Raw genomic sequence first — 27,601 nt, 5'->3', positions numbered from 1 at the left:
GGATTATGCTGTGAGTAAGACTTCGGTTAGATTGTATATGTATATACTTTTATTTAGACCACATTTTATTACCATCATGCACAAACTTTAAAATATTAAGATGAGCTATTGAGATTCCTATTTTGAATGCAAAATTTATGTGCTTGGAGAAAGTTAATGCGTGGAATCGTGAATAGCTTGTTTGAGGAAGCGTAAGCCTCGTGACTGGCTTCCAAATACTTTCATCTTCCATAAAACATGTAACCACTTCTGATTTTGATGACGATGAGTAATCTCTTTGAGATGATTAGGAGTTTGAGACACACTGCTAGTGTTTGTCTTCTTTCATGTGCCTGGTAAGGGATGACTGAATTTCTTGGATGTTGAAATGACAAGTCATTGTGGCCTTTTAAGCCTTGTCTCATTTAGGCTTGAGCTGGTTTTCCCCTGTTATGGCTAAATATGTATTTATGTCTGGGAGGAGAATGTTGGAGAAGAATACCTATCCTCCTCTTAATTCTCAAAACCAAGGCCCTATTACTAAGTTAAGTAGATGTGAACGAATCTCGCTCTCTCGGAGTGTTACAACCCCACCACCACCTTAAAAATGCAATCCAAAAAAGGCCGCAAGTGTCTGTGTTCTGTCTTTCTGTGTTCTTAGAAGGTGTTTTTTTTCCACAGTGGTACAATCAGCTACAAACAGGCAGAACCCTAACTGTGAGGGACCTTCTTGCTTGGTTAGATTTTGTTGTGCACACGATGAAGAGCTTGCAGCCTGATTTTGCATTCCTTCATGGGGCATTCCTCGTTTTGCTAGATGGATTAAGCTTGGGTATGTGCTTTTTGTTTCTATGCTGCGGTTGAGATCTTTCACCAACTTACATCTACCGTAATTATCTATCTGTTGTTTTTAGCGGAGGACTAACTTTTGTATTACTCATAAGACGATTTAGTATTTGACTGACTGGGGATATTACCCCTTATCACTTCCTTGAATGGAGTTTTTTTTTTCCCATCTACATTTAGTAGTTATGTGTACAAAGTGTATTTCCTGGCTATAGCTTGTTAAGGATGTTAAAGGTCTTTCTACATAATTCAGATCTTGCTATACATCTGCTGGTATTATTTCAGATTCCTTTCATCAGTTTAGTCAGTGTGTGTGTATTTTACTTATAAACAAATAACTCTCAAACTGTCCACCTTTAAAGGTCACGTCTCTTTGGGTGCAAGAATGAAAGAGCTTAATAATATGGGGTTGAAACTTGAAAACGCTAGCTGAATAAGATGGGGATCACAACACATAATGACCACAAATAATATATAGTGGTAGAAAGATTCCGATGAGGAACTTTAAATACGGACAACCCCAGAAAGGAAACTGTGAGTTTTTAAGGTGGACAGAAAAGTTTGTCTTTTGCCATTTATTTTATATCTTTTTATTTTTTTATTTTTTCCAGGCACTAGTATATCAAAGAGTGAAGCTACTGAACTAAGAGAGAAATGTCTTGCCTATCTAGTGAAGCTACTCAAGGTTTTCTATTCAGCTAGATACTGTTTCTTTTTGTCCTTGTAGCTTTTTTGTCTCTGTTTCTAGACTGGTTATAAATGCCTTAAAACCCAGTTTTCCAAATGATTTGGTAATTCATAGCAAGTTAGTAGTACTTTATCAGTTATCTGACCAAATGGCTAGTGTTTGGGGCCTCTTTCTTTTTATGCTCTTTAGGTTGAGTGTATTCATACAATTATAGCTTCACTAGAAGTTCTAACTTGAAAACTCTTATTATTGGAATGGAGATGTGGGACAACCACAATATTTTATTCAGTAGATGCGAAGCCGTTTTGCCGCATATTGACATCACTAAGATTTTTCCAGACATGTATGTGGACCTTTAGATAGAATATTTATTGCCAATAGTATCTATATTAGCGCTTCAAATATAAGGCTATGATGATACACAGTGCCAACTGCCAAGTGTTAGTTGTTTTGTGCACTTTGCTACTTGTGATTCTTGCTTATTCAGTTTCTTATATGTCTATTGTAACAGGGCCAGGATTCTTCCGTGGATGAGTCAAATCTGTCTCTGATGGAAAATTATGGTTGGGCGGAGATCACCACAACTACACCTTCTTCAGTGCATGACGAGATGCAATGTGATAATCTTTTTGGTATTAATCCTTTTTATATTGAGAAAGGTAACCATTATGAATCTCTGTTGGCTTTTAAATGTGCTAGTTATATGACATTGTTAATCAATTTTATGGGATTATGCGCTTGTTCTTTTTTTCGTCCCTTAATGATAATGGTCACTGTATGTTTGGGAGATGCCCTAGTTCATGGTTACACTTCTATGTAGGCTGTGCACCCTTTGACCAGAAGGGTTTCGAGTTCTTGGCTCCTACAACTAGCAGAAATGTCATGCGGGTCTTGCGTGCTATGCAACTACGAAAGCCTGGTTTGTTTAGTTTTTCATTTAATGTTAACTTTGTTTTTTACCTGGTATATTATTTTTTTCTTATTGGGTAATTGCTTTCAAAATCTCAAGTATTATTGGAGGGTAGCCCTGGAGTTGGGAAAACAAGTCTAATCTCGGCCATTGGGAAATTTTCTGGACACAATGTAGTGCGAATCAACCTATCTGATCAGGTCATAATCTTTCACCTTTTGCCATCCATTTGTGTTTTTGAATTGTTATTTTTTTTGTCTCTTCTGTAGGTTTGTAGGCGTTATGCGTTGTTTTATAGTTAATTTTGCATTAATTTTCATGTAGTTGTTGACTTTCTGCAGACTGATATCATGGATCTCCTTGGCTCAGACTTGCCTATCGAGAGCGAGGAAGGTCTGCAATTTGCTTGGTCTGATGGCATTTTACTTCAGGTAAACAAACCACCATCTTCCTTCATTATTTTTGTTAAAGCTTGTAATGCTTACTTCTGTTGTCTGGCTGTGCAGGCTCTGAAAGAGGGATCTTGGGTCTTACTGGATGAGATCAATTTGGCTCAGCAATCTGTTTTGGAGGTATCTATCACTCTCTGAATTTGTTACTTCATGTGTTTCGCTATTTATTTCACTCACATCCTATTCAATGCTGTTTCATCAACTCTATTCTGGTATTCATTGCACAGGGGTTAAATGCTATACTAGACCATAGAGCCGAGGTTTTTATTCCAGAGCTGGGCCGTTCCTTTAAGTGCCCATCATCTTTTAGAGTCTTTGCCTGTCAAAATCCTACTCATCAGGGAGGCGGGAGAAAAGGTCTTCCGAAATCATTTCTAAATCGGTTTACCAAGGTATGTGCTTAATTGTTTATGCTTACTGTCTATTCAGACTTTTTGTTGGCTCATTCCTTATCAGTTATCACTGAGACAGTCATGAAGTGAACCACTATGCCTTAAACCTCACATCTTTCTTCTTAAATCAGGTCTATGTAGATGAATTAAGTGAAAAGGATTATCATTTCATATGTCGCTCCCTCTTTCCAGCAATCCCCGAGTCCACACTTTCCAAGTTGATTTTGTTTAACAAGAGGTTATATGAGGACACAATGCTACATCGCAAGTTCGCTGTAGAGGGTTCTCCATGGGAGTTCAATCTCCGTGATGTGATTCGCTCCTGTCAGATAATTGAATGTATGCATATTCCCATGTTAATTTATTGTTCTATTTATCTACCCTTTTCTCAACTTTTTATTTAAGAAAAAGAAAACTATTTTAACATGTTTATCTATTTCTTACCTTTATTTTTATATTTACTATCGTTTTAACATGTTATTTTCTTTATTCATATATTACTTTTCATGGCATTGGCGGGGTCAATTGAGGATTCATGTTAGCCGACCCCAAATCAATATGGGATAAGGGCGTGTCATGTTATGTTTAACTTTCCCTCTAAACTGTTTCATACTGCAGGTGCGCCAGAAAATCGGAAGAACGATTGTTTCTTGAATGTTATCTATTTGCAGAGGATGCGCACCATGAACGACCGAAGGGAGGTACTGCGGTTGTATGAACAAGTTTTCGGAACAAAGCCTTATATAAACCCCTACCCTCGCGTGGAGTTGGATGATAACTATCTACGAGTAGGAAGTGCGAGCATTAAGAGGAACCATATGCAGTCCATTAAGACTATTGGCAGTGAGCTAAAGATTCTACCAGGATTCCGAAATTCCCTGGAAGCTGCTGTACAATGTATTATGCAGCAATGGCTGTGCATCTTGGTTGGGCCCACAGCGTCCGGCAAGACATCAATGATAAGGCTGCTTGCCCACCTAACTGGAAATGTGCTGAATGAAATAAATCTCTCATCTTCGACTGATATATCTGAGTTACTTGGGTCTTTTGAGCAATACAATGCCTACAGAAATTTTGGTTCGATTGTCCATCAAGTTGAAGGTTTTGTGAATGACTATTGCAACTTGCAGTTAGATTCCTCAGCTGACAAGTTCCTAGGAGAGCGAAGTGATTTGATCACTAAATGGCTCCACTTTTCATCTAACGCACACTATGGTTATATGTCGAGGTCTGATAATGGCGACGACGGAAATTGGCGAGAATCTCTATCGTTGCTGGCTGAGATTATTGAACTTTTAATGTCAGTTTTACCGAGTCATATGTCAACTATTTCTTGGGGTTTGGAGGACCTGTCTAAAATTTTGCAAAAAGTTCATCAGCTGCAGGCAATTCAAAACAGACAGCCAGTTCCGGTGAAATTTGAATGGGCTGCTGGAATGCTGATAAAAGCAATTGAAAATGGAGAATGGATTGTGTTGGAGGACGCTAATCTCTGCAATCCAACGGTATTTCATTTTCATTTCAAGGCCTAGGCAACACCCTCGTTATGCCCATTGAGAAACATACTCTCTTATAAAAGAAATATTACCAAGGCCTTCATTAAAAAAAAAAATCAAATAGAACTTTTGTTTACAAGTTTGCAGTATTGTTTTTCTTTGATTCTACGTTGTGTTTTAATATAAAGGTTTCACTCAATTCCTGATCTTTGTTTCTGACATATTTGTTGCAGGTTCTCGACCGCATCAATTCTTTAGCTGAATCGAATGGGTCAATTACTGTGAATGAATGTGGGAACATTGATGGAAAACCTTTAGTTCTCTTTCCACATCCTAATTTTAGGATGTTTCTTACAGTTAACCCAAGCCGTGGCAATGTTTCCCGGGCAATGAGAAACAGGGGGATTGAAATTGTTATGATGCAACCACACTGGCTGCTTGATACAAATGATGAGGAGAAGATCCAGGAACTTGAATTAGACGATGTTAAGATGTTTCTTGCTTTGTCCAACATTCCTACCAAGATTTTAGTTGATTCCATGGCCAAAGCACATATACATGCTAGGACTAAAGGTCTTCACCTCAATGTTGAAATTACATATCTAGAGCTGGGACGCTGGGTTCACTTATTCCAGCAGCTTTTGATGACAGGGAATGATCTTCTTTGGAGTCTTCTCAAGAGCTGGGAACATTCATATATTTCTTCATTAGGTGAATCTGCAGGATGGAATATTGTCGGCGAAGCTGAAGCCTTATATTTGACTAAAATCTATTCTTCATTTACTGAAGGAAACAACTTTAGCAATTGTCACGATGAACAGTTGTCTCTTTGTTTGCCTGGTGGCTGGCCCGCATCATTGAAACTTACAGATTTTGTCTGGTATTCGAAGGGTGCTTGTGTGCAACAAGATTGCATTTATCTGGGATATCTTGGGGCGCAGTATGCATCACAACAACTTATGAGCTCCAAGAAGGACTACTCGCTTAACTGCCACAGGTCAAAGTCAATATATTTAGTGAACTGGAAGGAATTGCAGACATTTATGTATCCTAAGGGCATACATGGTGAAACTATCAGTTATACTATGGGCAGTGACGTTGATGCTGTGAAAACCAGTGAAAGGATACATTTTGCAATTGATTGGGTTATGGAGCAAGTTCTTGGACCAATTGATATTGAGCTAAATCTTCTTTGGTTTAGCTGGTTTAATTGTCAATTGCAACCCTTCTGTAAGCTGTTTGGTTCTATGGAAGGTTTGCTCAAAAGAGAACTAGAACATCCAATTTGGAAATCCATCTTTCAGATACGTGATGAGGTTGTTTGTCATAGAAATATGGATGTTGACTTGCGTTCAATGCCATTGCTTGATTTGGAGTCAGTTGATGTTTTGGAAAGAGTATCGATATCTTGTGCGAAACGTCTTTCAAATGCTATTAGAAGTGTTGGATTATTAAGAGCGAGCTTACATCAATGGAGTCGTGAGGTCAATTGCACCGACAAAGATTTGAAAGCTTTGATTCAGTCTTTGCAGAAGCTGGAAGAAGAAGTGCTTGCTGCGATGATTGAATCCCCGATTTTTGATAGTCTACATCAGACCTATATCAATCTTCTTGAAGTGCACATTTTTCTTTGGAATGCTGTTTCATCTTCACAGTTTGAATCTCTGCTAGTTTATTGGCGTGCATTGATCAAGATTGTGCTTAAATTGAGAATACTCTTCCCAGATGCAATAGAGAATGTGTGGGTACGTTCCATACTCCATATGCTTAACGTTTCATATACCCCGCACTTTAAAGGCGGAGTGGGGATCGGAAACAAAGCCTTTTATCTAAAAGAAAATTAGTTCTCTCTATTAATCTTGCCATGATACTCTAACTAATATGCATGGTATTAAATATCTACCGTGAGTCCGTGACACATATGCGTGGTATTAAGTATCGACCGTGACCGGATTATTAAGGTTGAAGTGTTGAACTGTTGAAGGTTATATTTTGAGGCAGTATTTGCCTGATTTATAGCACAATACTGTGACAAACGGTTCTGAGATCCTCAAACCGAGATCCAGTACCATGCTAATGTGCAGTGGTTTCAAAAGCAGTATTATTCAGTCAATATAGTCCATTGGATATTTGGATTTGCTCTCCTAACCAAAGCTTAATTTATGTATTTATTATGCAGAATAATCTTGGCATGATGTCAACCAATCTAAGTCGAAGACTACCTTATTCGTTGAGCTCAGAGAAGTCCTTATTATGGGCGTATGGCGGACATCCTTCATTGCCCCAATCTGCTGACATATTCTACAAACTACAGCAATTTGTTGCCTTCACCAAGCTAGTCTGGCCTAGTAAAATTATTTCCACGAATCAGAGTAAGTATGCTTTGTATATGTATTAGTTTTAATAAAAGTTGCAAGCGTGCATTCTGCTGAAAACGTTGATTTTTGTAGTTGATCTTCTCATTTCTGGGATTGCAACGTCAACCAAGCCAGATCTTCGGTTTCTTGCAATGCAAGGTAAGACGCAAGCCTCCGTGATGTCTCTTTGTTTCTTGTAAGACGTGTATGCCTTTGAATTGTATAGTAGATTCTTTTTTATGTTGGCATTCACACTTGAAAAGCAGTTTCTGGGTTCACTGTGATATGTTGGCATCTGTTTTACACATGAATCAAGATCTATTTTTTGGATTGTTATTCCTGAAATGAATGCCATTTTGGAGCTATGATTGGTTGCATGGTGCTAGTACATGGTATACAGGTTATCTCTTCATTGGTTGATTACGGCTAAGATTTACTGTTATCTCTTCGTTAAACTTGGCAAACCTTAAGCACAAGAAAGTATGAATGATTGAAGAAAACTGCTATGCTGACTGTACCTTTTACTGATCAAAACTCTTGGCTGGCAACTAAGTTAAATGTTTTGTCATAGTAATGATGTTCAAAAACATCAGTTAGTGTGAAGCTGAAGTATGAATTTAAGTTCCATTAATATGAAATAAATCTGGTGAATGATTGTACAACTACTGCTCCAAACAATGAACAAGAGTTCTAGAGAGCGGGTTTAAGAAATATTATTGTTTCGGTTTTTGCTTATTTTTCTTTAAAAAAAATGGTCCATGTTCAGTTTTGTAGTGTGTCCGTTGCATTTAAAGCCCACAAATACTCAATATCTCTCTTGGGATGTAGGTGTTTGCATGACATCTTGTCTTGACAGAAATGTGGAAAATGTTGCCGAGCGGCTAGAGGAGATGTATCTGGTACGCACCAATGCCTAATCATACTGGATTTTTTGAGGGAGGAGTCGGTATTATTGTTTTATCTAACATTATTTCTCTTTTGTAAAGATGTTATTGAATAGATACGAAAGTGAGAAGAACAAATTGGAGATGAATGCCGCTTCGCCAACAACCGCATATGCTCTGGCTGCTTCTGAATGCTGTACTATTATTCCGGAAGTAATGTGCAACATGTCTGGTTTCGAGACTTGGATGGAAAGTATTCCAATTGCTGATGACACAAGCCTTTTACTAGATTTGTTATTGCTCGAAGATCTTTCAGAAATTGTCCTTGCTGATAGAAGCGACATGGAATTGGTAAGATTGATATGTCTCACCATTTGTAATACAGTTCCCGTTTTATTCTTCAACTGACTTATTAGAGCATCCGCAAAGGTGGGATTTTAGCTCCTCATTTGCGTTCTCTCTCTTCAAATGGACCTCCTCATTATCGCACCAAGTTCCCCAAATATTGGGATTCCTCTATTTTTAGAGGAGGTTCCCAAAAGAAAAAGTAAGGCAAATTGATGTGCTTTTTGGGGAGGTTCCCATATTTTGTATGTAAATTTATGTTGTTGGGGAACCTCATTATTGCAAAGATGTAGTTATAAAATGGGGAGGGTAGATAAAAAAGTTAGTGGAAAATGAGGTGGACGAATAAGAAAATGAGAGATAAAATATGGGGCACCTCACCTTTGCGGATGCTCTTAGTGTCCCTTGAAGTATTTCTTCGTGTACTATGTTGCATGGAAAATGACACTTGTCTTCCTAAATCTATTTATTGAGATTGTATTAAGATAACAAAGCAAGATAGTTAGCTACAATGTCCAGATTCATATTGAGATCATAAAATTATTTGCACGGTCAGTTTTCTGTCATTTTATATACCCGTGCCGGGGCTTCTATTTTGGATTAGATTTTTCGAAACGCTCTATGGTCCTTGTATAATAAGAAACGCTGGAAATGAGATTTATTCAGCAAACATACGGTATCTCACCATATTTTGCCATAGGATACTTCTCCTGATTCGTGTATTCTTAGCTGTCTTTAGCCAAGAAGGCTGTTTTTTCATTGCACTATGATATTCAAGTGCTCTTTCATGCTTATTTCTAGCTGTTTGTTGTTGGATATTAGTAGAGCATGTTTCTTGATATGCACTATCATTAAAGACAAGTTCTATTTTATGTTGGGTCGGCTAACCTATAATCTTTTGTTGCGAATTACAGCTTCTATCCGGGTTGAATGAGCGTCTAAAATATTCTTGTGACTACTCAATAAAGTATTCTTCGAGAACACCTTTAGACTTCGTACCTCATCAGGAAATGGTTTGGACAGTTGACGCATGGTCAGAAATTCCTGAAGGTAGAGTGTGTTTTATTTGACATCATAGTATCCTTTAGAAGTCTTAAATCTAAAAAAATTGTTCTATTTGTGATGCAGCTAGTTCAAAGGTTGTCAGCTCTGTTCATGCTATGTGGTGCAACTGGCATTCCTCCTTGTGGAACTGCCAATATGCCTTTAGTAAGGTATGCTCGTTTCATTCCTGTAAAGCAGTGGTAAATACATGTATATTACTAGCTTAATTGTGTGTATTTCAGCTTGAACTAAATTATCCACTCTTTATTCAGGAGCCTTCTGGAAGAAATGCTTTTGAGTTTGTGCTTCCCAGTATACTTGTCAAGCCTGTTAAAACGAAGACTGTTCACCTTACTATGTAAGAGATACGCAGAGAACTCTTATTTCCAATGTTGTTTGATTGCTTGTTCTCGTGTCCATATATTAAGATATAGAAGGTCATCTTTGTTTGTTAATTTGTTCATGGCTTTTGTATAATTTTGTTCATTCCTGAATGAAGAAAGTTTATATTCCATGCTGGGTGATTCAACGCTTTTGAGCTTCAGCTTCATTCTGTCCAAACATATTTTTTTCTCTAATCTTTTCTGGCTCTCAGTTTCTAACCCTTATAAGTTTTCCTGACAAAAACCTGTCGGGGTTGTCATTTGTTACTGGTTGCTGTGGTATCACATTTATAGATATTATGTTGTGCAGGAAGAAGGCGTTTGTGATGAAGGACTACCATTTACATCGTTTGAAGCTTAGGGTTGCTTCATTACATATTCTGCGTGGCGTCAGTCCTAGTAAAGATTTACATTACTCTCTTTTACATGCTGCTCGTTCATTGTTTCAGCAGGTATGCTATCTGTGATCCTGCTCATGTAGTTTTCTAAAACGCTAGATGTCTCTCTCTTTCTCTCTCTTAGCTTTGTATCCTTTGCTTTCAGATTATATCTGCCCACAGAAAGTCCTTCACTACCACAGACTTTGTGGCCATCAGTTCAGGTTTTGCGTCTCTACGAAAGAATGTCTCTAAGGTAGTTTGTTCTAGCTTCTTAAGTTATAATTTTGGTTCTTATGAACTTCAGACGTCCAATATGTTACTTTGAAGTTTGAACTCTGCATTTTGGTATTGTTACAACTTACGAGTGTCTGACACTGCAACACGATAACTTCCATAAAGATAGTCATGTCTTTCACTCCGCACTGTGTCGTGTGTGATACTTGCGGTCGAGTTGAATTAACATATAATGTATTTGAGAAAGGTTTCATATTGTTTATTTGATACACATTGCAGGAAGTCGATGTTGAAGCTTTGGTTGCACTTCTTTCGTCATCGAGGCATAAGAGATTCCTCTCCCTCGTGAAACCATTCATTGAACCATTAGTCAAAGAAGTTTATATTACGGGCTCTTCAGATGGTAGTATTGGTATAGATTGTTTGTGTTAGTACTTGTACATGCTTACAGGAATTTTAACTTTTGGTTTCTTTTTTAGATTTATTGCTTCGGATTAGCTTTGCTTGGCTGAGACTTGGAGGACTACGGTTTCACCTTCTTCTTGCTTGTGATGAGCTTGATCCAGCTTTAAAATATAGTTCCAAGTATCAGAAGCTAGTAGAAAAATGTGATTCGCTTTCCTTGGAAATTGAGGTATTGATAATTTTGTTAGTGCCAGATTGTAATGCTTTGTTGAAAATTGGGTGTTCTACTTTTGTATGTTTATATATGGCTCTTTGTTTGATATTTTCAGGTCAGACAGCATTGTGATTATTTGGCGGGTTCACATTCTTCAAGAAAATCTGATGAAGAAAAAGCAAGGTTATTGGAAAAATATGAATTTGAGCGCAAACGTTTGCAGAAAAAGGTATAGGAAAATCTGTTAGTTTCCTTAGGGGTCGTTTGGTTCAACAAGTTGGAATGGAATGGAATGGAGTTTGATAGTATAGTAGTATGGGGTTCTAAATCCATACTTGCCTAAACTTGTTTGGTTCACCATAAATTATATAAGGGGGGAATGGAGTTTGAATCCAAGGTAGGAGGGTGGGTATGGGATTCCAAGGGGTTGGGGTGGAGTTAGAATCCATTGGGTATCTAACTTCATTCCAAATCACCCCAACCAAACACTAGAATGGATTGAATCCATTCCAATCCATTCCAAAAGCTCCAACCAAACACCCCCTTAGCACTTGATGGAACTTTGTCTTTATGTCTCTTTAATTCCATTATGGGTCAGAGATTTGTGATATATGCCAAACAGGCATGTAATTGTTTAAAGTGTTCGCTGTTTCTTTCTGTGAATACTCATTTGTCCTTTATCTCTGTGATATCCACTTTTTTTTGGCCCTTTTTCATTAAGAAATTGCAAACCTTGCACAAATGATTCAAACAGACTACAAACCGGTTTGCGCTTATTATTGTAATATAGCAGTCGGTTTTCATTACGCCCTTACAGGATGATTGTATACGCCCAACCCTCTTACCTTGCCATAGACGATCTGTAGCTAATATTAGAGGTGTACAAGAGTTTTTGAAGAATTTCTCATTTCCTAATTCATAGCTCTTTGCTAACTGATTGAACTTACACATACAGATTGTGTTTCGTTCGGATCCTGGAAAATTTTTCAAGTTGAAAGAGGAGTGTAGAGAGTTCTCTGAGAATGTCGAGCTAGGCTTAAAGCTTCTTCAGGAGACTAATATGACATTGCCATCACTTATTAGTCGAGCTAGTAACTGGCAGGTATGTCTTTCTGTCCCTCTTTATTATAAGCTTCCCTCAACTCCTTTGGAGTAATGATCCTAAGTTACAAAAGTGACACTAGTTCACATGGTTCGCTAACGGTACACAATAGACCTTGTAAACATATTCAGGTTGGTACAGTTCTGGTAGTGTCATTTCGGAAATTTTTGCCATTCATGTCGAATCAAGTTAATTTGGATTAGAAAGTCACATTCGTGTTATTCTGTTTAAGTAGGGGTTAGGTCTGGTCAATACAGACTGGTCAGACAAGGTTGTTCAATTGAGCCTTAAATGGTGGCTAGTTTTCTTTTGGGTGTTTTTTAAGTTGTAGGTTGAAGACTGATTTTAAATGAGTATAGAAGTATAGGTCAACCAAAATTTTGAATGTTGCATTGTTCCACTTAGGTCACAGCAAATCAGTTTGTGGGCCGCTTAGCCGAGGAGTATAGTAGTTATGTCGATATTATCCAGCCGATACAAGTTGCAGTGTACGAAATGAAACTAGGCATGTCATTGCTCTTAACAAATGCCCTGGAGAAGGATTTTCTTGGAAGAATACAAGGAAGCAAAGTTCATTGTATTATGGTATTGGGTGCCTTTCCACCAGCATTATATTTATTGTATACTATGTCATTTCTCATTGTCTATTATCTAATTTATGTAAGGTATTGCAGGATGCTATTTATTCATTCATGAGATTTCCCCACAAGTATCCTTTTGAGAGGCACATACAGCTTGACGTCCTTTCTCCCAAATATCCCATGTATACCATTGATTTATCTTTGTCTATTTGGAGGGAGAAGATGGAATTATTGAAGAAGCTTATCACTTCAACTGAAAAAGTTGATGGGGAAGAAAAGGTTAGTATCATGTTTGTCAAGGACTTGAAAAATATTTGCTAAAATCTGGGTTACCTAATCCGCTAAGTCCCAGCGAATAGTTGTTTTATATATTCTATCATGGTGCAAGATTATTTAATTGCATGCTCAGGCATATTCGTATCAATTATGCTACATTGGTTAGAATATTGAGTGATTGTATGCTGTTACAGGTTTCATCTTTTGAAGCCGAAGCTTCTTTATTTGATTGCATGCTCAGGCATGTTGTGTATACTGTCGCCAATACCAAAACATTGGATAATGCATCTTTCAGGGTAAGGATTTAATTTCTGAGAGCTCTTTGATTCTTGCGTCCTCTTTGGTGAGGATCTTTTAACTGGAGTTTCCCGGACACTCACTTTGCCACAATGTTTTGTGCATCAGATAATTGATAATGTTTTCAATTTCTTTACGAGCTGTTGGAAGGATGTGAAAGTTCTTGAAGAAACTAAAAGGGACAATGAAGCTCAATTGTACAAATTCAAACCTCGTGCCTTCAACCTTGACAATGTTTGTGAAATTGATTTGTCATCTCTAGGCAATGCATTCTCAAGCGATAGCTTCTCAGAGTGGAAGGAATTACTTCATGATGAAGAAAGCACTGAAAGGGTAAGTTTCAGTTTGTAAGCACGGTGGTAGTGTGTTAATACATTTTCACCATTTGTTGAGCAATCTACTTCGATTTGCAGAAGGAATCTACTGATCAGTCTGAAAGCTCTGGACAATGGAACATTGTTCCAGAGTCAGTGATGCACACCATGGTGAATGCACACAATCAGTTGTTTGGGTCAAGTAATCTCGCTGAACTTGTATGTTTTCAGGAACCTCGCCTTAGCCTCTTTTTTTCCTTGCATTTAGTGAGAGGGGCACTCAGTTTCTAATGAGTTTTTGTTTCATATCAATTCTGTTACTCTTTTCCAAGGGTACTGTTATAACATGAGATACGTATAGGCCCTACTAAATTAGTTCTTATTCTGCAGCCTGGCATTGTGCACTTTTCTGAAGCTGATAAGATACATTCTTTCATTAAAACTTACGCTCTTGGAACTTCTGTTGTCAAAGGTAGATTGTTATTTTTAAATCTGCCAAGTCAACATTGTTTCTCAGGATTCATCAAGTAAAATACAGGTTCTTCTTGTTCTCTCTGTTTCCAGATTTGACTGGAATTAATTCGTCCTCCTTGGATGGTCGGCTTGTTGCTGAGCATGTGTTCCGTCTTTGTCTGGAGCACGAGCAAAAGTTCCCAATTCCTGAGAAATTAACTGGGGTGCGGAATTTTTACAAGGTATTACAGTGACAATGTCCCCTGGAAGACGGTTATAGACTAAGATAATGTAAACCCAAATGTTATTCACGTAAATACTCGTATAAAAGAATTTGGTAGTCAAACTGCCTTACGTAAGTATATGGGTAAAATAAACTGCAATTTTACAATAATATGTAAAACTGCCTTACGTAAGTATGTACTATGAGGCTATTATCGTGGATAACAACTCTCACTTTTTTGTGATAATGTTGCTGATAAATTTTCTTCTTCAGGATTCAAATCCTCCTGTCGTAGCAGGCATGATCCAGTCGCTCCTTGCTCTAAGGGAAGATGTTCTTTCCCTTTTGAAGGTGAGGGATGAAGATCAAGGATTGCAAAAAATCCTAGATATTACAGAAATGCTCTTGGCTCTTCCCCCAAGTACCTCTGTTGGCCAGGTAAATTTAAACTGCTTATTGGAGATAGATTTTGATATTTGCTATCCTTTTTTTTTTTTTTTTTTGATGACTAGGGGGTTGAATCCCCCCGGGCCCATGCATTCCCGCACCACCACATGGACCATGTAAGCCACCCCCTTCGGGGGCTGCAGTGGCCAAGTGATCATCGTCCTAGCTGGTAGTCGAACCCGGGAGTCGGGACCTCTCAACTCCTGCATTTCTGCAAGCTTCAAAGTTTAACCCGGCTACTACTGGACTAACACCACTTGATTTATCCTTTTTTTATTAATTTAAATGAAAACTACTTACAAAGAGCTATCCCTATAGGTAAAGATGCACCGTGAATTTCCTCTTGGAATATTTAAAGCTAAAAAAATCTGATATTGGATTCTTTTTTATGTTTGCAATGTCTTCTTTGCCTCTACAACAACATTAGAGCCTTAATCCCAAAATGATTTGGGGTCGGCTGACATGAATCTTCTTTGCCTCTATTTTCGAAAAAATTCACCGACAAGTTTGGAACGCTCTGCAGCAAAAATTCTAATTTTTTCTAGTCTTCAGAACTCCCAGTAAATGCATCGACAATTAATGGAACTTAACTTCATAAAACGGAAAAAATGCATCGACAATCTAATTAGAATTTTTTCTAGTCTTCAGCACTCCCAGATTTATTTTAATTGATTTGTTTTGATAAGTTGGTGGAGATAGACAGGTAGATACTATGGTAGAGTTCAACTTTCAGCCAATTGCATTCTAATGTTGCTTGTACTTATCGTATTTGTTGCCGTACTTAAGGCTCTCTCAGGCCTGCAATTTCTTGTCAGCCGAGTCAAGTCTCTACAGGAAAATGGAGCCAGGCTTCCTTTAAATGGTGGGCACTTCGATCTTTTGGTCAAGCAAGAGTTCATAATTTTTATTTTTGCCAAGATTTGAAACAGTGACTTACTCTGTTTGGGTGTATTGTGACAGATAAACTGGAACGTATACTATCTCTGATTTCCTCTTTTCGAACGATGGAGTTCGATACATGGGAGACGATACTGGATGAAGTACTTGTCCAATTCGAGATGAATGCTGGAAAGGTGATTGTGTGCTTTACTTTATGTTAGCCGAGTTCTTGTCATATCATGTATTTATGGTGTTAAACTTTTTCACTTTCCTTTTGCAGTTATGGTTTCCTTTGTATTCAGTTCTCCACCGGAAGAATGGTGCTGATATTGCGGAGTATGCTCAGTCCACCTTGCAAAGGTAGTGGTGTTAATGTAGTTTGAAAATAGAAGTAACTTTATTTGTAGTGAAGTTAGTCACTTGTAATATAATGTGGACTGATTATCTTTCTGCAGCTTAGAGGAGTTGATTCGGACATCCAGCTTGGGTGAGTTTAGAAGGCGGTTACAGCTTATCCTTTCATTTTATGGACAACTTAATGCTGGATTATACCTTGGAGCATACACGAGGTACGTGGTTCTCGTAGCTTCTTTTCATTTAAGTGGGATCCGTATTTGAAATTCAAACTTACCGAACTTTTATGCAGTTGTACGGATAAGGAAAGTAGAGATATTCTCTACAATGTGTTCGGCTTTTATGTACAATCGCTACCAACGTGAGTTCATTTTATTGCCGCGGTTCTCTTTCCACTGTTTCAATCTTTCTTTCTTAAATTTTGTTAGTTTTATTTTGGGAGGGAAGGATTAAACGTGGGTGCTTCTTTGATTTATTTATTCAGTGTCATGAAGCACATTGAAACCAGCACAAGAAGTATAAAAAAGGAGCTTCAGGATCTTGTGAAGCTGTGTCGATGGGAGCGTCCTGAGAAGCACTTTTACTTGGAGAACTCCAAAAGGAACCGCCAAAAGCTGAAGAGGATTATGCAAAAATACACCGTGCGTAAATCATTTTGCATGCAATTTTTTTTATTCCAGCAGTGTTAGCTAGCTCCGGCCAAGGGTGGGGGCGCGCTATTCGGAACTTAAGCTTATGCATGCTCTAATGAATTATTTTATATTATTTCTTTTCTATTAATTAATAGATTATTTCAGTTATGAATCTAATGGGAAGAAATACCCAATGCTAATAGGCTCTTGGTTGTTTCACATGGCATTCAGATAATTTACCTTTAGTCATTTCTGTCTTTCGTTTGTACTCGTTGAATAAAAGGAGTTTATACGTGCCTTCAACCTTTATGTATTGTAGGATGTGCTCGAGCAGCCAGTTATGCTCGTTCTTACTCAGGAATCTGCTCGAAGAAGTTTGAAATCTTTAAAAATTGGCCACGCCACTGTCAAGAGTGGAGAACTCTCAGCTTTTGACATGTCGCAATTTAGTGATGTTAACAGGTGGTTATTAATTATTATCATCTGATGCTTACACTTCATTTCAGAATTGTTAAACGCTTGTTTTTACATGATAAATTGTGTGTAGGGTTGTATGGTATGATGATTGGAAGAACAAGTTTGATAATGCTGTGCAGCGCCTGCAACTTGGAAGATTGAGGACACAGTCTGCAATTCCTTTATCTAATGATTTGAAAGGTTATTTATTTACTAAAATGCTCGTTTACTTGTGTACCTGTCAGAGAAATAAACATAATTACTAATCTTTTACATTTAATATGATTTTTACGGGGTGTTCGGTGGTATTATAAATCTTTTTTTCTCCGTGCTATAAAATGTGCTCGTCGTGCCAATTTTACCATTGTTCTTTAACCTGTCTAAATTTCTTTTTTTTTTTTTGCAGTGGATAGTATTGCTGAAGGGTGCAACGGTATTTTGAAGTGTCCAGGGCAGACTTACGAAGGATATTGGAGTAGCGCATGGTATAGCCTTGAAACAATATGTAGAACTGTGGTGGAAACTGCAGAAATATGGAAGGAAGAAGGAAAGTTACAAGTGAAAACACGAGCATTCACTGATCTTCTAAAGCTTTTGGAAAGTTCCGGATTGTCAAAACACAAATCGAGTCTTCTAAAGCTGCTGGAAAGCAGTACATTGTTTAAGTCAAAGCCTGGCATGTTGGATGTAAGGATATTATCACATCAGATTTCTTTTTATGCATCTTTTTTACTCATATTCATTTGTTTAGATAGAAGCTGTCTTACAATGCTTTCTGGATCTGGGAGTTGAAATTCAATATTCTACCATTTGAGCTCGCATTCGACATCATGTTACTTGGTTCTAAGACTGCAAATTTGCAGGATCAAAATGAAAGGTGTCAATCAGATAGGTGGTTCTTTCTGCCTGCCTATAATGTGAACCATTTGCTGGTGAAGCTTGAAAGCTTGTCTTCTCAAGAAACTGATGTTGCTTCCTACCGATCCAAAAGTTCAAACAATACGAGTTTGGAAGAGAGGTGGAGATGTGCTAATCTTCACTACTTCAAGAGTCTGGCATCTGTGAAAAATCTAGAACAGATGTCCCTTAATTTTCACAAGGATTTCAATCCTGATCAGGTAAATGTCACAGAGGAGCTAAGATGAAGATATTACTTTATTGCTTTTTAACTCTTCGATTCAGGCTATCTAGTTGTATTAAAAATTTGTAGTAAAGATGCTTAAATAATAAAGACTATTTTGTGGACTTGGTAACTGCTGATTTCTAAATTGTAATGAACCAATATTGCTAGGACGTATCACTTTTAATACGAAGTGTCTTCTAATCCTTGGTTACAAAGTGTTGTGATTGAGAAATATCTATTTGGTGCCTTGCAGGTTAATCGATCAAGCAGCTTTCTTGGACACCTAATGATAAATCAAATGGAGCAACGTGCTACTGCTTATGATTTTACCAGGCGTTTGAAAGACTTCAGAGAATTCAGTCACTGTTTAAAAAAGCTATCAGTCAGTTGTTCACTGACTGAGGGACACGATAATGGAGTTGCTACGTGTTCCAACCAACATGTTCTTCTCCGTTGCATGTGGCAGCAAAAAGTAACCATTTGTTCTCTGAGAATTTCCAGACTGGATTACGTACTATGTGTCGTCGATTCATTTCTGTTACTTTTTTTAACTTTGTTTTATGATTTTTTGTCAACCTTTTGCAGGAACTGTTTGATACCTTGTGTTCAACATTGAATGAAGAATCCTTGATGTTTGAAACAATTCAAAGTACTCATTTGAGTACCTGTCAAAACATCAAAACTGCAGCAGATGACGTCCTTACCTTCATTAAGGAAAAGAATCAGTTAGCTGAGGATTCTAAGGTGGGAATGTGATCTTACTGTCAATAGCACTCTTCATTCTTCCCTATCTTCCTCCAATCTTTAGAGAGTATTTTGACAAAGCTTTATCATTTTTCAATATGAATTTTCACAGGCATACTTAGATGGTGAATTACTTGGTGCTGGTCCATCTATAAAACTTACAGCTCAAATGCGGGCTATTGTGATTACCAAGGATATGGAGCAATCCATCGCTCAGAATTTTCGGTTCATAAGAGAGCTTCATGAGGATCTTCTTGCTTTGCGTGAGAAGGGAATGAACAAGAGGGCAATCGATATTCTGCTTGAGCATCTTCAGGATATATTTGATAAGGTATATAAACTCCATGTATGTATATATGTAAATATTTATATATTTATTGATTTTATTCCAATGTCGTTGTAGCTCCTAACTTATATTTTTTGTGTGTATCCCAATTATTGTTGCATGATTCATTTCAATTGGCTACCCCTATTGAGAGAGCTTATTTTATGTCTGAATTGCAGGCACAGGACTTTGAAAAGCTGTTCCTTTCCTCTGAGCAGCATGGCAAACAACCATTGTCACCGCAAGGTCTATCTGAAATGGAAGCTGAAATGTATTCCTGTGTCAATAGTACATGCATTTATATCACCAATGCACTTCAGAAAATAGGTTCTTGGAGTAACAGGGGTGATCCTGCCGAAGCGTCATCAGACAATATCAACTCAGGGAAACATCTCTTCGATTCGTATGTAGCAGATCTACAACTGGACCTTATAAGCCAGGAACTTGAAAATATAATGACTTCTGCTGTAAGGCTTCATATTCAAGCCTGTTAGTGTAGTTTGATGTAATAGTTTTTTATCTATTTGTGCACTAATGAAATCTTCTTCATCTAGGGCAAACTGGCAAATGTGTATGGCCTATCTCGGAAAATGGGTCAGCAATTTATTCGTCTTGAAGAACTCTTGACACTGGCACTGACCTTCTGTGATGGTCTTTTGCATGACTTTTTGGCTGTCCACCAATTGGTATGTATACTCCTTACGACTTGTCTAATTGGTGGTATTATGTGATGTATCATAATCCTAACTGAGTCTGCACGTGCAGGTATCTTCTCTGACCCATAACCTTGCCGAAGTATTTGCTTGCTTGTTTTCTGAAGGCTACGGGACACCTACTGAAGACCAAGTTGATGACGCTGGTGATAAAACTGAAGATGTTAGTGGGACTGGCATGGGAGAAGGTGTTGGAGTGAAAGATGTTAGTGACCAAATAACTGATGAAAATCAGCTATTGGGAACTTCTAAAGAGGTATTTATTGCGCCCAAATATTTTTTTTAGAATGACCCGTAAATCCGTACTGATAACTAGTATATACCACAGTATATTAGTTTTATATTTTTAGTATATTTCTCATCATTATATTTTACTTTGAGAAAAAAAAAGGTTGAAACTGAAAATTAATCCAGAAAATTAACAAAATAAATGTACTTCAAATGAAAAAACATTTTTTTAACCACAAAGCTAATAATAACAATTTACAGGTCTGTTTTATATGGAGTATGAGTCAAGTCATTGTATAATAATAAAATCAATAAAACAATTAGTTATATATCAATTTTATTTTGTTTTAATTTAATGATTATAGTTTTAGAGTTTAGTGAAAACAATATAATTTGATGAAAAGATAATAGTTTAATGAAATAACTTCTTATTATTAGTTTTCTTATTTAAGTTAATGCACTTAATTGTCATTAGTTTCCTTTTTTAAGAAAATGCATTTTGGAGGGAAAATGTTTGAGCACACTTATTCTTTTAGTATAAAGAGGGTTGCTACTAAAGTTGCAAGAATTGTATTTTTAGATGTGAATATCTGTGCCTCATTTTGTGTATGCCATTCTGATGTGCACAGGAAGAAAAGGAGGATGCTTCAGAAGAAATCCCGAGCAAGGATGTTAATGGCATTGAAATGGAACATGATATTGATGCTCCCGCATTGAGCGTCAGTGAAGATTCTGCTGATGAGAATAATGCAAGTGAGGAAGAAAATGATGAAGTCGATCAAGTGGAAAGTGAGATGGGAGCCACTGGGGAGGACGGAAAGATCGCTGACGAGAAGTTATGGGACAAGGAAGAGGATAAGGATCTTGATGCTACCAAAGAGAAATATGAGCCTGGGTCTGCGGTGGAAGACAAGGATCCTAATAACAGGGAGCTTAGAGCTAAGGATGATTCTGCTGGTACTGATGGACATGCCGAAGGTAATTCTGATGCATCTGGTGGAGAAGATGATGATGATGATGATGATGATGGGGGTTCCGACAAGGATGAAACTGAGGGGATGAATATTGATAAGGAGGATATGTATGCTGATCCCACTGATATAGACCTCAATGAGCCAAATCAAACTTCAGAGGACCAAGACGATCTAATGGATGTGGATCAGGCTGATCCCGTAGAAGAAAATGAAAATGAAGGACAAGAAAATGACAGCGACAATAGAGACTTGGAGAATGAAACTGTTGTCCCTGAAGATGAAACTCTAGCAGAAGCAGAATCTGATCATTTGAATGATGAATCCAAGGATAATTCAGAGGAGAATAACGAGGAAATGGGTGGTAATATTGATACACCTTCAACGAACGTGTCTGAGCATCAAAATTCCGACACGACAGCTGACCACTATCCTAACACACAGTCATCTGTCCAAACGATGTGGCCTACAAGTAGTGATATTCAGAATGACTTCAATGCGGGCGAAGATTCCAGCCAAATAGACGCTACTTTGGGCAACTCATTGCGGGGAAATCCCACAGATGACCGGCAAAAATCACAACTACCAGAGCCAGATTCCTCCCCTTTCCAGAAAAATCAGCCGAACCCTTTAAGGGACCTGGGGGATGCACTCCAAGACTGGAAAGAGAGAGTCAAAGTCTCTTCTGACCTTCCAGAAACAGACAAAGGACCTATAGATGAAGTGATGGATGAAGCTGCAGATGAATATAGGTATACATCAGAGTCTGACAGGCATACTGATCAGGCATTGGGACCTGCAATGCCTGATCAGATGGAACATAACATTAGCAACGACAGGCCTGACAGAGACAGACTTGATGCTGACGAGGATGGTACAGCTGAGGCGTCCAATAGTCAGGATAATGAAACTGAGCAAGTCCAAAACCATTCACTTCCCACTGGTAGGATTGATCAAAGTATGACAATTCCTGATGCACATCACGAAGAATTGTCTGTTGATGATAACGAACCTGTCAGTGAAAATGATGTTCGTCATGGAAATCCTGGGGAGAGTTTAGTTTCAATGCAGAATTTTCATATGAATCGTGATCAAAGTGAGGTAAGTGAATCGGAAGATCTTGCTGATGAGCTTGTTGAGCAATTCAACGACATGAAAGTGGATGCTGGTGCACGTTGGAGAAACTACGAACTGCGCACAACGAGGCTGTCTCAGGAATTGGCTGAGCAGCTGCGTCTCATCATGGAACCCACACTAGCTAGCAAACTTCAAGGGGATTACCGGACCGGCAAGAGGATCAACATGAAGAAAGTAAGCTTTTTCCTCTTATATTATACTCCGTACTCCATATTATTTTCCTTAATTTGGTGCTCATGTTTCATCTTACTCATATTTTTGCTCATTGAACAGATTATTCCTTACATTGCTAGTCACTATCGGAAAGATAAGATATGGTTGAGACGTACCAAGCCTAATAAACGTGATTACCAAGTCGTGATTGTGGTGGATGATTCTAGTAGTATGTCTGAGAATTGCTGTGGAGATTTCGCCATTGAAGCTCTGGTCACTGTCTGTCGTGCAATGTCTCAGCTGGAAGTGGGAAAGCTTGCTGTTACAAGCTTTGGGAAACAGGGGAATGTCAGGTTACTACATGACTTCGATCAACCCTTCACAGGAGAGGCAGGGATGCAGGTCAGTACTCTAGTGACCTAGCAACTAATGAACTTCGATTGAGCTACTTTGTTTGTTTAAGCGTTTTTCTCATTTGACTTTTTGAGGTCAAAGTAGTGACTAAGTGTGAATACCGTATTTAATTCTTTGCAAGATTATAATTTGGTAGTAATACATTTATTGGTGTGTGGCGCAGATGATCTCAAGCCTGACATTTAAACAAGAGAATACGATAAATGAGAAGCCAATGCTTGATCTCCTCGTGTATTTGAACAAAATGTTAGAACAGGCAGCTACAAATGCTAGAACGCCTTCTGGTCAGAACCCGTTACAACAGCTTGTTCTGATCATAGCTGATGGCCGCTTCCATGAGAACGAAAAGCTCGAGCACCGCGTTAGGGACCTCTTGAACAAAAACTGTATGGTGGCGTTTATTGTTCTAGATAACGCAAAAGAGTCTATTTTGACTTTCCCGGTATGTCATAGAAAAAGTTGTAGATTTAGAAATTTATCAAGGGGGCACTAATCTTTTCCCCTGTAAAAACAGGATAATTAAGTATACTTTTTGGTCTATGCTTCATTGCTTACTAGTTCCTTTTTTTTTATGAAGCGCTACTGGTTCAAGAAGAGTGGAGAACTAGAGAAGGTTGATCTATATCTCAACTCGTTCCCATTCCCATACTACATTGTTCTGCGGAACATCGAGGCACTTCCAAGAACACTGGCTGATCTCTTAAGACAGGTATCATTATCATCAAACTTATTATTGTACTACTTCCAGCTTCCCCCCATCTTTTTTATTCCCTTTCTGACGACTTAATGATTTCTCCTACAGTGGTTTGAGCTGATGCAGAATTCAAGAGACTAATATTATAATTAATTGCTAAACCTTCGTGGATCTGTCCATCTTTTGGACTACTTGCTAGAATACCGGCGAGCTTTGGTTCAATGATACGGAGTAACAATTTTGAGGTACGACTACAATATTCACATGTAACGCGGGATTGTAAATCGACAGCAGCCGGCAGGGTTTAGCCAACAATGTAATCCACAGATAAAACTGCAGTATTGTGTTGAGCAATTATATCAAGTTAGCCCTTCATTTTTCTTCTCCTTATTTTTCTTCCCCCCGTTATATTGTTTACAGCGAACATCTACCCTACCCAAGTCGAGTTACCGGATGATTTCTTGTCGAAAACAAACTAAAAATTACCAACTGAACCTATTTGCAAACATAGACTTGCACATATATACCCTACTCAAGTCGAGTTACTTGATGATTTCTTGTTGAAACAAACATTACTAACTGATCATTTATGTAAACATTAACTTGAAAATGACTCAAACCTGAAACAACTTATCGACAGCTCACCGTAACGATTCGTACTTCGGAATAACATGAATATAGCATGAATGCCCACGTTACTTGACCTGTTCAATGTTCATGAAAATTTTAATGATTTCTCATTTTTCTTCGTCGTTTGACCATATTAGAAAAGTCAAATAGTCAACGTTTTCCACTACGAAACACTTCAATTCTTAGCTGTTACCACTTGCCATATTATTTACTATTTCTCCAATAAATAGCGTACAAAACGCATTCTATAGTATCACAAATTATAAACATAGACATGGAAATGGAGAAGAAACTGTATGAAGCTGCCATCGAAGGCAACGTGGTACTCTTCAAAACCTTGATAACAGACGATCCATTAATTCTCGATAGAGTTACCACCACTTTTTTCCATGAAACTCCTCTCCACGTCGCGATCCTACGTGGCCATGCAGACTTTGCAAGGGAAGTGCTGAGGCACAACCCTCGACTAGTGTCCGAGTCAGACTCCCTCGGCCACTCACCCCTTCATCTCGCCTCGGCCAAGGGTCACCTTGACATCATGCGAGATTTATTGCGTGTGGGGCACAATCCTTGCCTTGCTCGTAGCAAGGAAGGGATGGTGCCCCTTCACTTCGCAATTATGAAGGGTGGTCGAGTTGAGGTGGTTCAAGAGTTGGTTCGGGCGTGTCCTGAGTCGATTCGGATGACGGTTGATAAGGGTGACATGGCTTTGCACTTGTGTGTCAAGTTTGGTAATTTGGAGGCTTTGCAAGTGTTGGTTAAGGAGGTGATGGTAGGTGAAAATGATGGTGTTGACTTGTTAAATGCAAGGAATGATGATGGATATACTACTTTGCATTTGGCTGCTCTCTACAAGAACTTTGAGGTACACTAATTAGTAATTACATTAAATTAAAATCTCATTATTTTTTTTATACTGTTATTAACTTTTTCCCGAAAAGAACTTAAATTCCGAGTCTGAATATAGAGTAGGTCGGTCAATGAGGATAGATGAGACAAAATTACTAAAATGCTTAGGATTTAACAAAAAAAAAAAAAAAAAAAAAAAAAAAAAAAAAAACTTGTCTCATCTATTTAAATACGGTGATATTTAATCCATTTTAATCTTTAAATGGATATAATGAGAAAGCACAAATTATTGTCTAAGACGCATATATCCGTCTTAAACTTGAGACGTCAAGTAGAAGGATAGGACAAAAGGAGAGCTTTTAGAGACTAGCAAAACAATTTATCTTTATCTAATTATGTGGAGTGTATTTAACCTGTTTTACTTTTAAGACGGATAAGTCATCTTAAGAGACACCAACTCCTTGACAAAAATGAAAATCATGAGCAACCCAACTCTTGTATTTATCTAGCTAACCTTTCAAAGTCTAGATCGAATGATGTGTCTTTCAAGGCAAAATGACGTGCTATCAACTTCAACCTTTTGAAACAAAACTACTTCTCTATTAATCATTCTAATCTGGTCTTTTTCTTCATAGTGGACCTATGGGAATTTAAGATTGTCTTAATAATGATGATAATTTGGTATTGAATTACCTAATTTCAAATTAGTACGTCTTAATTTAAGACCAGTCACAAACGTCCGTATATTTTTATCTAGTTTAAATCGATTGTAAGTGACCCTTTAGTAACCTTACTAGCGAATTATGTAGGTTTGGTTGATTATCATCTAATTGAGCCGATATATATGTATTATTTGAATCATTTTTGTTATCTTGTTGTATTAGATCATGAAGTACTTGATGTCAAGGCCAGGAATTGAACTAAACGCGATGAACAACAATGGCCTTACGGCACTAGATTTGGTCGAAAATTCTCCCCGAGACATAAAAAGCCTTGAGATACTCAATTTCATGTTACAATCGAATGCACAAAGAGCCACCACCTACAACGCTAGTTCTTCATCCGCAATTCAACCAAAATCGTCACCTAATTCTCTACGCAAAATCGCTATAAGGGAACTTCCTAGACAACAAAGGTCCAAGAAATCATGGAAAAAATTCTTCACCTTTGACAATATCCGATTAGAACAACACCGGGGAGCACTGCTGATTGTCGCGGCTATTATAGCCGCGGCATCAGCAGTGCCCGTTATCAACATGAATACCAATGGACCCGATTTGACCGATGATTACTCAACATTCTCATTAACATTTGTACCGGTTTCGGCCTTATTGGTCCTATTGGTAAGTGGATTTTCTCTTAGGAACAAACTTTGTGTATGGCTTGTACTACAACTTATGTACACATCAATTGGGTTTTTGGCGGTGAATTTTCTCGGATCAATGATCTCGAATGAGAGTCGATACTCGAGAATCGATGCACCTACGCTTGTTTCGGTGTTGATCTTGTTTGGGTTGTTGCTAATGGTCTCGGCACTTAATCTCATTAGGCTAGTTGTGTGGATTGTGGTTTGCATGAAAGCTTGCATTAAGAGAAGGAAGTTGCGAGGTAGGAGTTCTAATGCTTTGTCAAATGCTTGAAAGTCAACGGATGCTGTTACTTGTTCGATCTACATACGTTTTAATTTGTACTCTTAATTAATACTCCCTCTCTCCCGGTCATTTGTTGTCCTTTTTCATTTTCGGGTGTCTCAATCATTTGTTGTCCTTTCTATTTTAGGATTGCATTTGATGAACAATTTGATGATTCACAATCAATTTCATCCACATGTCATTTAGTAATTGGTCTTCTCCTCTTTTCTTGGTCTTTGTGCTAAAACCAAAGGACAACAAATGACCGGGACGGACGGGGTAATGTAAAGTTTGTGTTCTACATTTTTTTGTTAATATTTATGAAGTGAAATATTATGTTGATTTTATTGTTGAATAAAAATTGATCATATTTACTATAGTTAAATGATTTTTGTTGTAGCCTCTTTAATATCACACACATCAAATGTATTTTTTTTCTATTTTTATGACGAGGGGATCTACAGCCGCTACCTTTGGTGTGCACTGGATAAATCCCCGAGTATACGTAAATACATAATATCCTGCAAACCACGTATACTAGTCACTCGAGAGTGACAAGACTCCTGCCATAAACACTCCACAATATTCTTTTAAGGAGACTTGAACTTGGATCTCGTGGGAATTTCACTCAAGATTATTCATTAGAAGCATTTTTATTATAAAAAGGTAAATAAATGAATTAGATATCAGAAAATGAAATAACTAAGCAAATGACCAAGATGGGGAGAGTAGTACTCTAATCACGATAAAATTAGAATGTAAATTGGACTTGGATGACTCAATTTCGATCCGACTCTAAGCAATTCAACTTAAAAATACCCAGCTCGAATAACTAATTTTAGGTAAATAAATGATTAAAACGTAGGGAATAATACAAATATGATCCAAATTTAGATCAAGGAATCACATTCTCTTGTCCAAAAGCTCTCTTCATGGTCCCTAAAAAGGCTAAAAGAGCAGATGACG

At 37.8% G+C, this 27,601-nt stretch overlaps 2 protein-coding genes across 2 annotated transcripts in view; both read left to right on the top strand.

Moving 5' to 3' along the window:
- Positions 1-23,909, top strand: part of LOC141622741 (midasin-like) — a 35,114-nt gene extending 11,205 nt beyond the window's left edge. Inside the window, exons 24-76 of the mRNA XM_074438737.1 lie at positions 661-811; positions 1,437-1,510; positions 2,025-2,172; positions 2,334-2,432; positions 2,523-2,623; positions 2,765-2,854; positions 2,930-2,995; positions 3,103-3,267; positions 3,399-3,606; positions 3,886-4,772; positions 4,997-6,508; positions 6,943-7,135; positions 7,214-7,279; positions 7,949-8,019; positions 8,107-8,355; positions 9,264-9,399; positions 9,478-9,563; positions 9,666-9,751; positions 10,087-10,228; positions 10,320-10,409; positions 10,670-10,793; positions 10,870-11,024; positions 11,125-11,238; positions 11,965-12,111; positions 12,517-12,696; positions 12,786-12,971; positions 13,163-13,264; positions 13,374-13,598; positions 13,679-13,798; positions 13,970-14,051; positions 14,144-14,274; positions 14,529-14,693; positions 15,489-15,564; positions 15,663-15,775; positions 15,862-15,941; positions 16,037-16,150; positions 16,228-16,296; positions 16,420-16,576; positions 16,887-17,029; positions 17,115-17,224; positions 17,430-17,710; positions 17,887-18,141; positions 18,400-18,618; positions 18,732-18,890; positions 19,003-19,221; positions 19,395-19,682; positions 19,770-19,901; positions 19,981-20,184; positions 20,786-22,438; positions 22,538-22,819; positions 22,995-23,273; positions 23,409-23,540; positions 23,634-23,909. Coding sequence (XP_074294838.1) covers positions 661-811; positions 1,437-1,510; positions 2,025-2,172; positions 2,334-2,432; positions 2,523-2,623; positions 2,765-2,854; positions 2,930-2,995; positions 3,103-3,267; positions 3,399-3,606; positions 3,886-4,772; positions 4,997-6,508; positions 6,943-7,135; positions 7,214-7,279; positions 7,949-8,019; positions 8,107-8,355; positions 9,264-9,399; positions 9,478-9,563; positions 9,666-9,751; positions 10,087-10,228; positions 10,320-10,409; positions 10,670-10,793; positions 10,870-11,024; positions 11,125-11,238; positions 11,965-12,111; positions 12,517-12,696; positions 12,786-12,971; positions 13,163-13,264; positions 13,374-13,598; positions 13,679-13,798; positions 13,970-14,051; positions 14,144-14,274; positions 14,529-14,693; positions 15,489-15,564; positions 15,663-15,775; positions 15,862-15,941; positions 16,037-16,150; positions 16,228-16,296; positions 16,420-16,576; positions 16,887-17,029; positions 17,115-17,224; positions 17,430-17,710; positions 17,887-18,141; positions 18,400-18,618; positions 18,732-18,890; positions 19,003-19,221; positions 19,395-19,682; positions 19,770-19,901; positions 19,981-20,184; positions 20,786-22,438; positions 22,538-22,819; positions 22,995-23,273; positions 23,409-23,540; positions 23,634-23,666 — 11,349 coding nt within the window. The 3' untranslated portion in view covers positions 23,667-23,909. The remainder of the gene's footprint in view (positions 1-660; positions 812-1,436; positions 1,511-2,024; positions 2,173-2,333; positions 2,433-2,522; positions 2,624-2,764; positions 2,855-2,929; positions 2,996-3,102; positions 3,268-3,398; positions 3,607-3,885; positions 4,773-4,996; positions 6,509-6,942; positions 7,136-7,213; positions 7,280-7,948; positions 8,020-8,106; positions 8,356-9,263; positions 9,400-9,477; positions 9,564-9,665; positions 9,752-10,086; positions 10,229-10,319; positions 10,410-10,669; positions 10,794-10,869; positions 11,025-11,124; positions 11,239-11,964; positions 12,112-12,516; positions 12,697-12,785; positions 12,972-13,162; positions 13,265-13,373; positions 13,599-13,678; positions 13,799-13,969; positions 14,052-14,143; positions 14,275-14,528; positions 14,694-15,488; positions 15,565-15,662; positions 15,776-15,861; positions 15,942-16,036; positions 16,151-16,227; positions 16,297-16,419; positions 16,577-16,886; positions 17,030-17,114; positions 17,225-17,429; positions 17,711-17,886; positions 18,142-18,399; positions 18,619-18,731; positions 18,891-19,002; positions 19,222-19,394; positions 19,683-19,769; positions 19,902-19,980; positions 20,185-20,785; positions 22,439-22,537; positions 22,820-22,994; positions 23,274-23,408; positions 23,541-23,633) is intronic.
- A 362-nt stretch (positions 23,910-24,271) lies between these two features.
- On the top strand, positions 24,272-26,980 carry LOC141621180 (uncharacterized). The gene is made up of 2 exons (XM_074437856.1): positions 24,272-25,020; positions 25,889-26,980. The coding sequence occupies exons 1-2, from the start codon at positions 24,430-24,432 to the stop codon at positions 26,642-26,644; spliced, it is 1,347 nt and encodes a 448-aa protein (XP_074293957.1). The 5' UTR covers positions 24,272-24,429; the 3' UTR covers positions 26,645-26,980.
- Positions 26,981-27,601: the final 621 nt, after the last annotated feature.

Source organism: Silene latifolia, chromosome X (genome assembly GCF_048544455.1).
Source record: "Silene latifolia isolate original U9 population chromosome X, ASM4854445v1, whole genome shotgun sequence".
Lineage (NCBI taxonomy): Eukaryota > Viridiplantae > Streptophyta > Magnoliopsida > Caryophyllales > Caryophyllaceae > Silene > Silene latifolia.
This window is presented reverse-complemented; position numbering and strand designations above follow the sequence as displayed.

Bases quoted from the DNA above. Each gene is read 5' to 3' on its own strand.
- LOC141621180 (XM_074437856.1), top strand. From the start codon at position 24,430: ATGGAAATGGAGAAGAAACTGTATGAAGCTGCCATCGAAGGCAACGTG. The intron at 25,021-25,888 runs GTACACTAATTA...TTGTTGTATTAG, and splicing joins CTCTCTACAAGAACTTTGAG to ATCATGAAGTACTTGATGTC.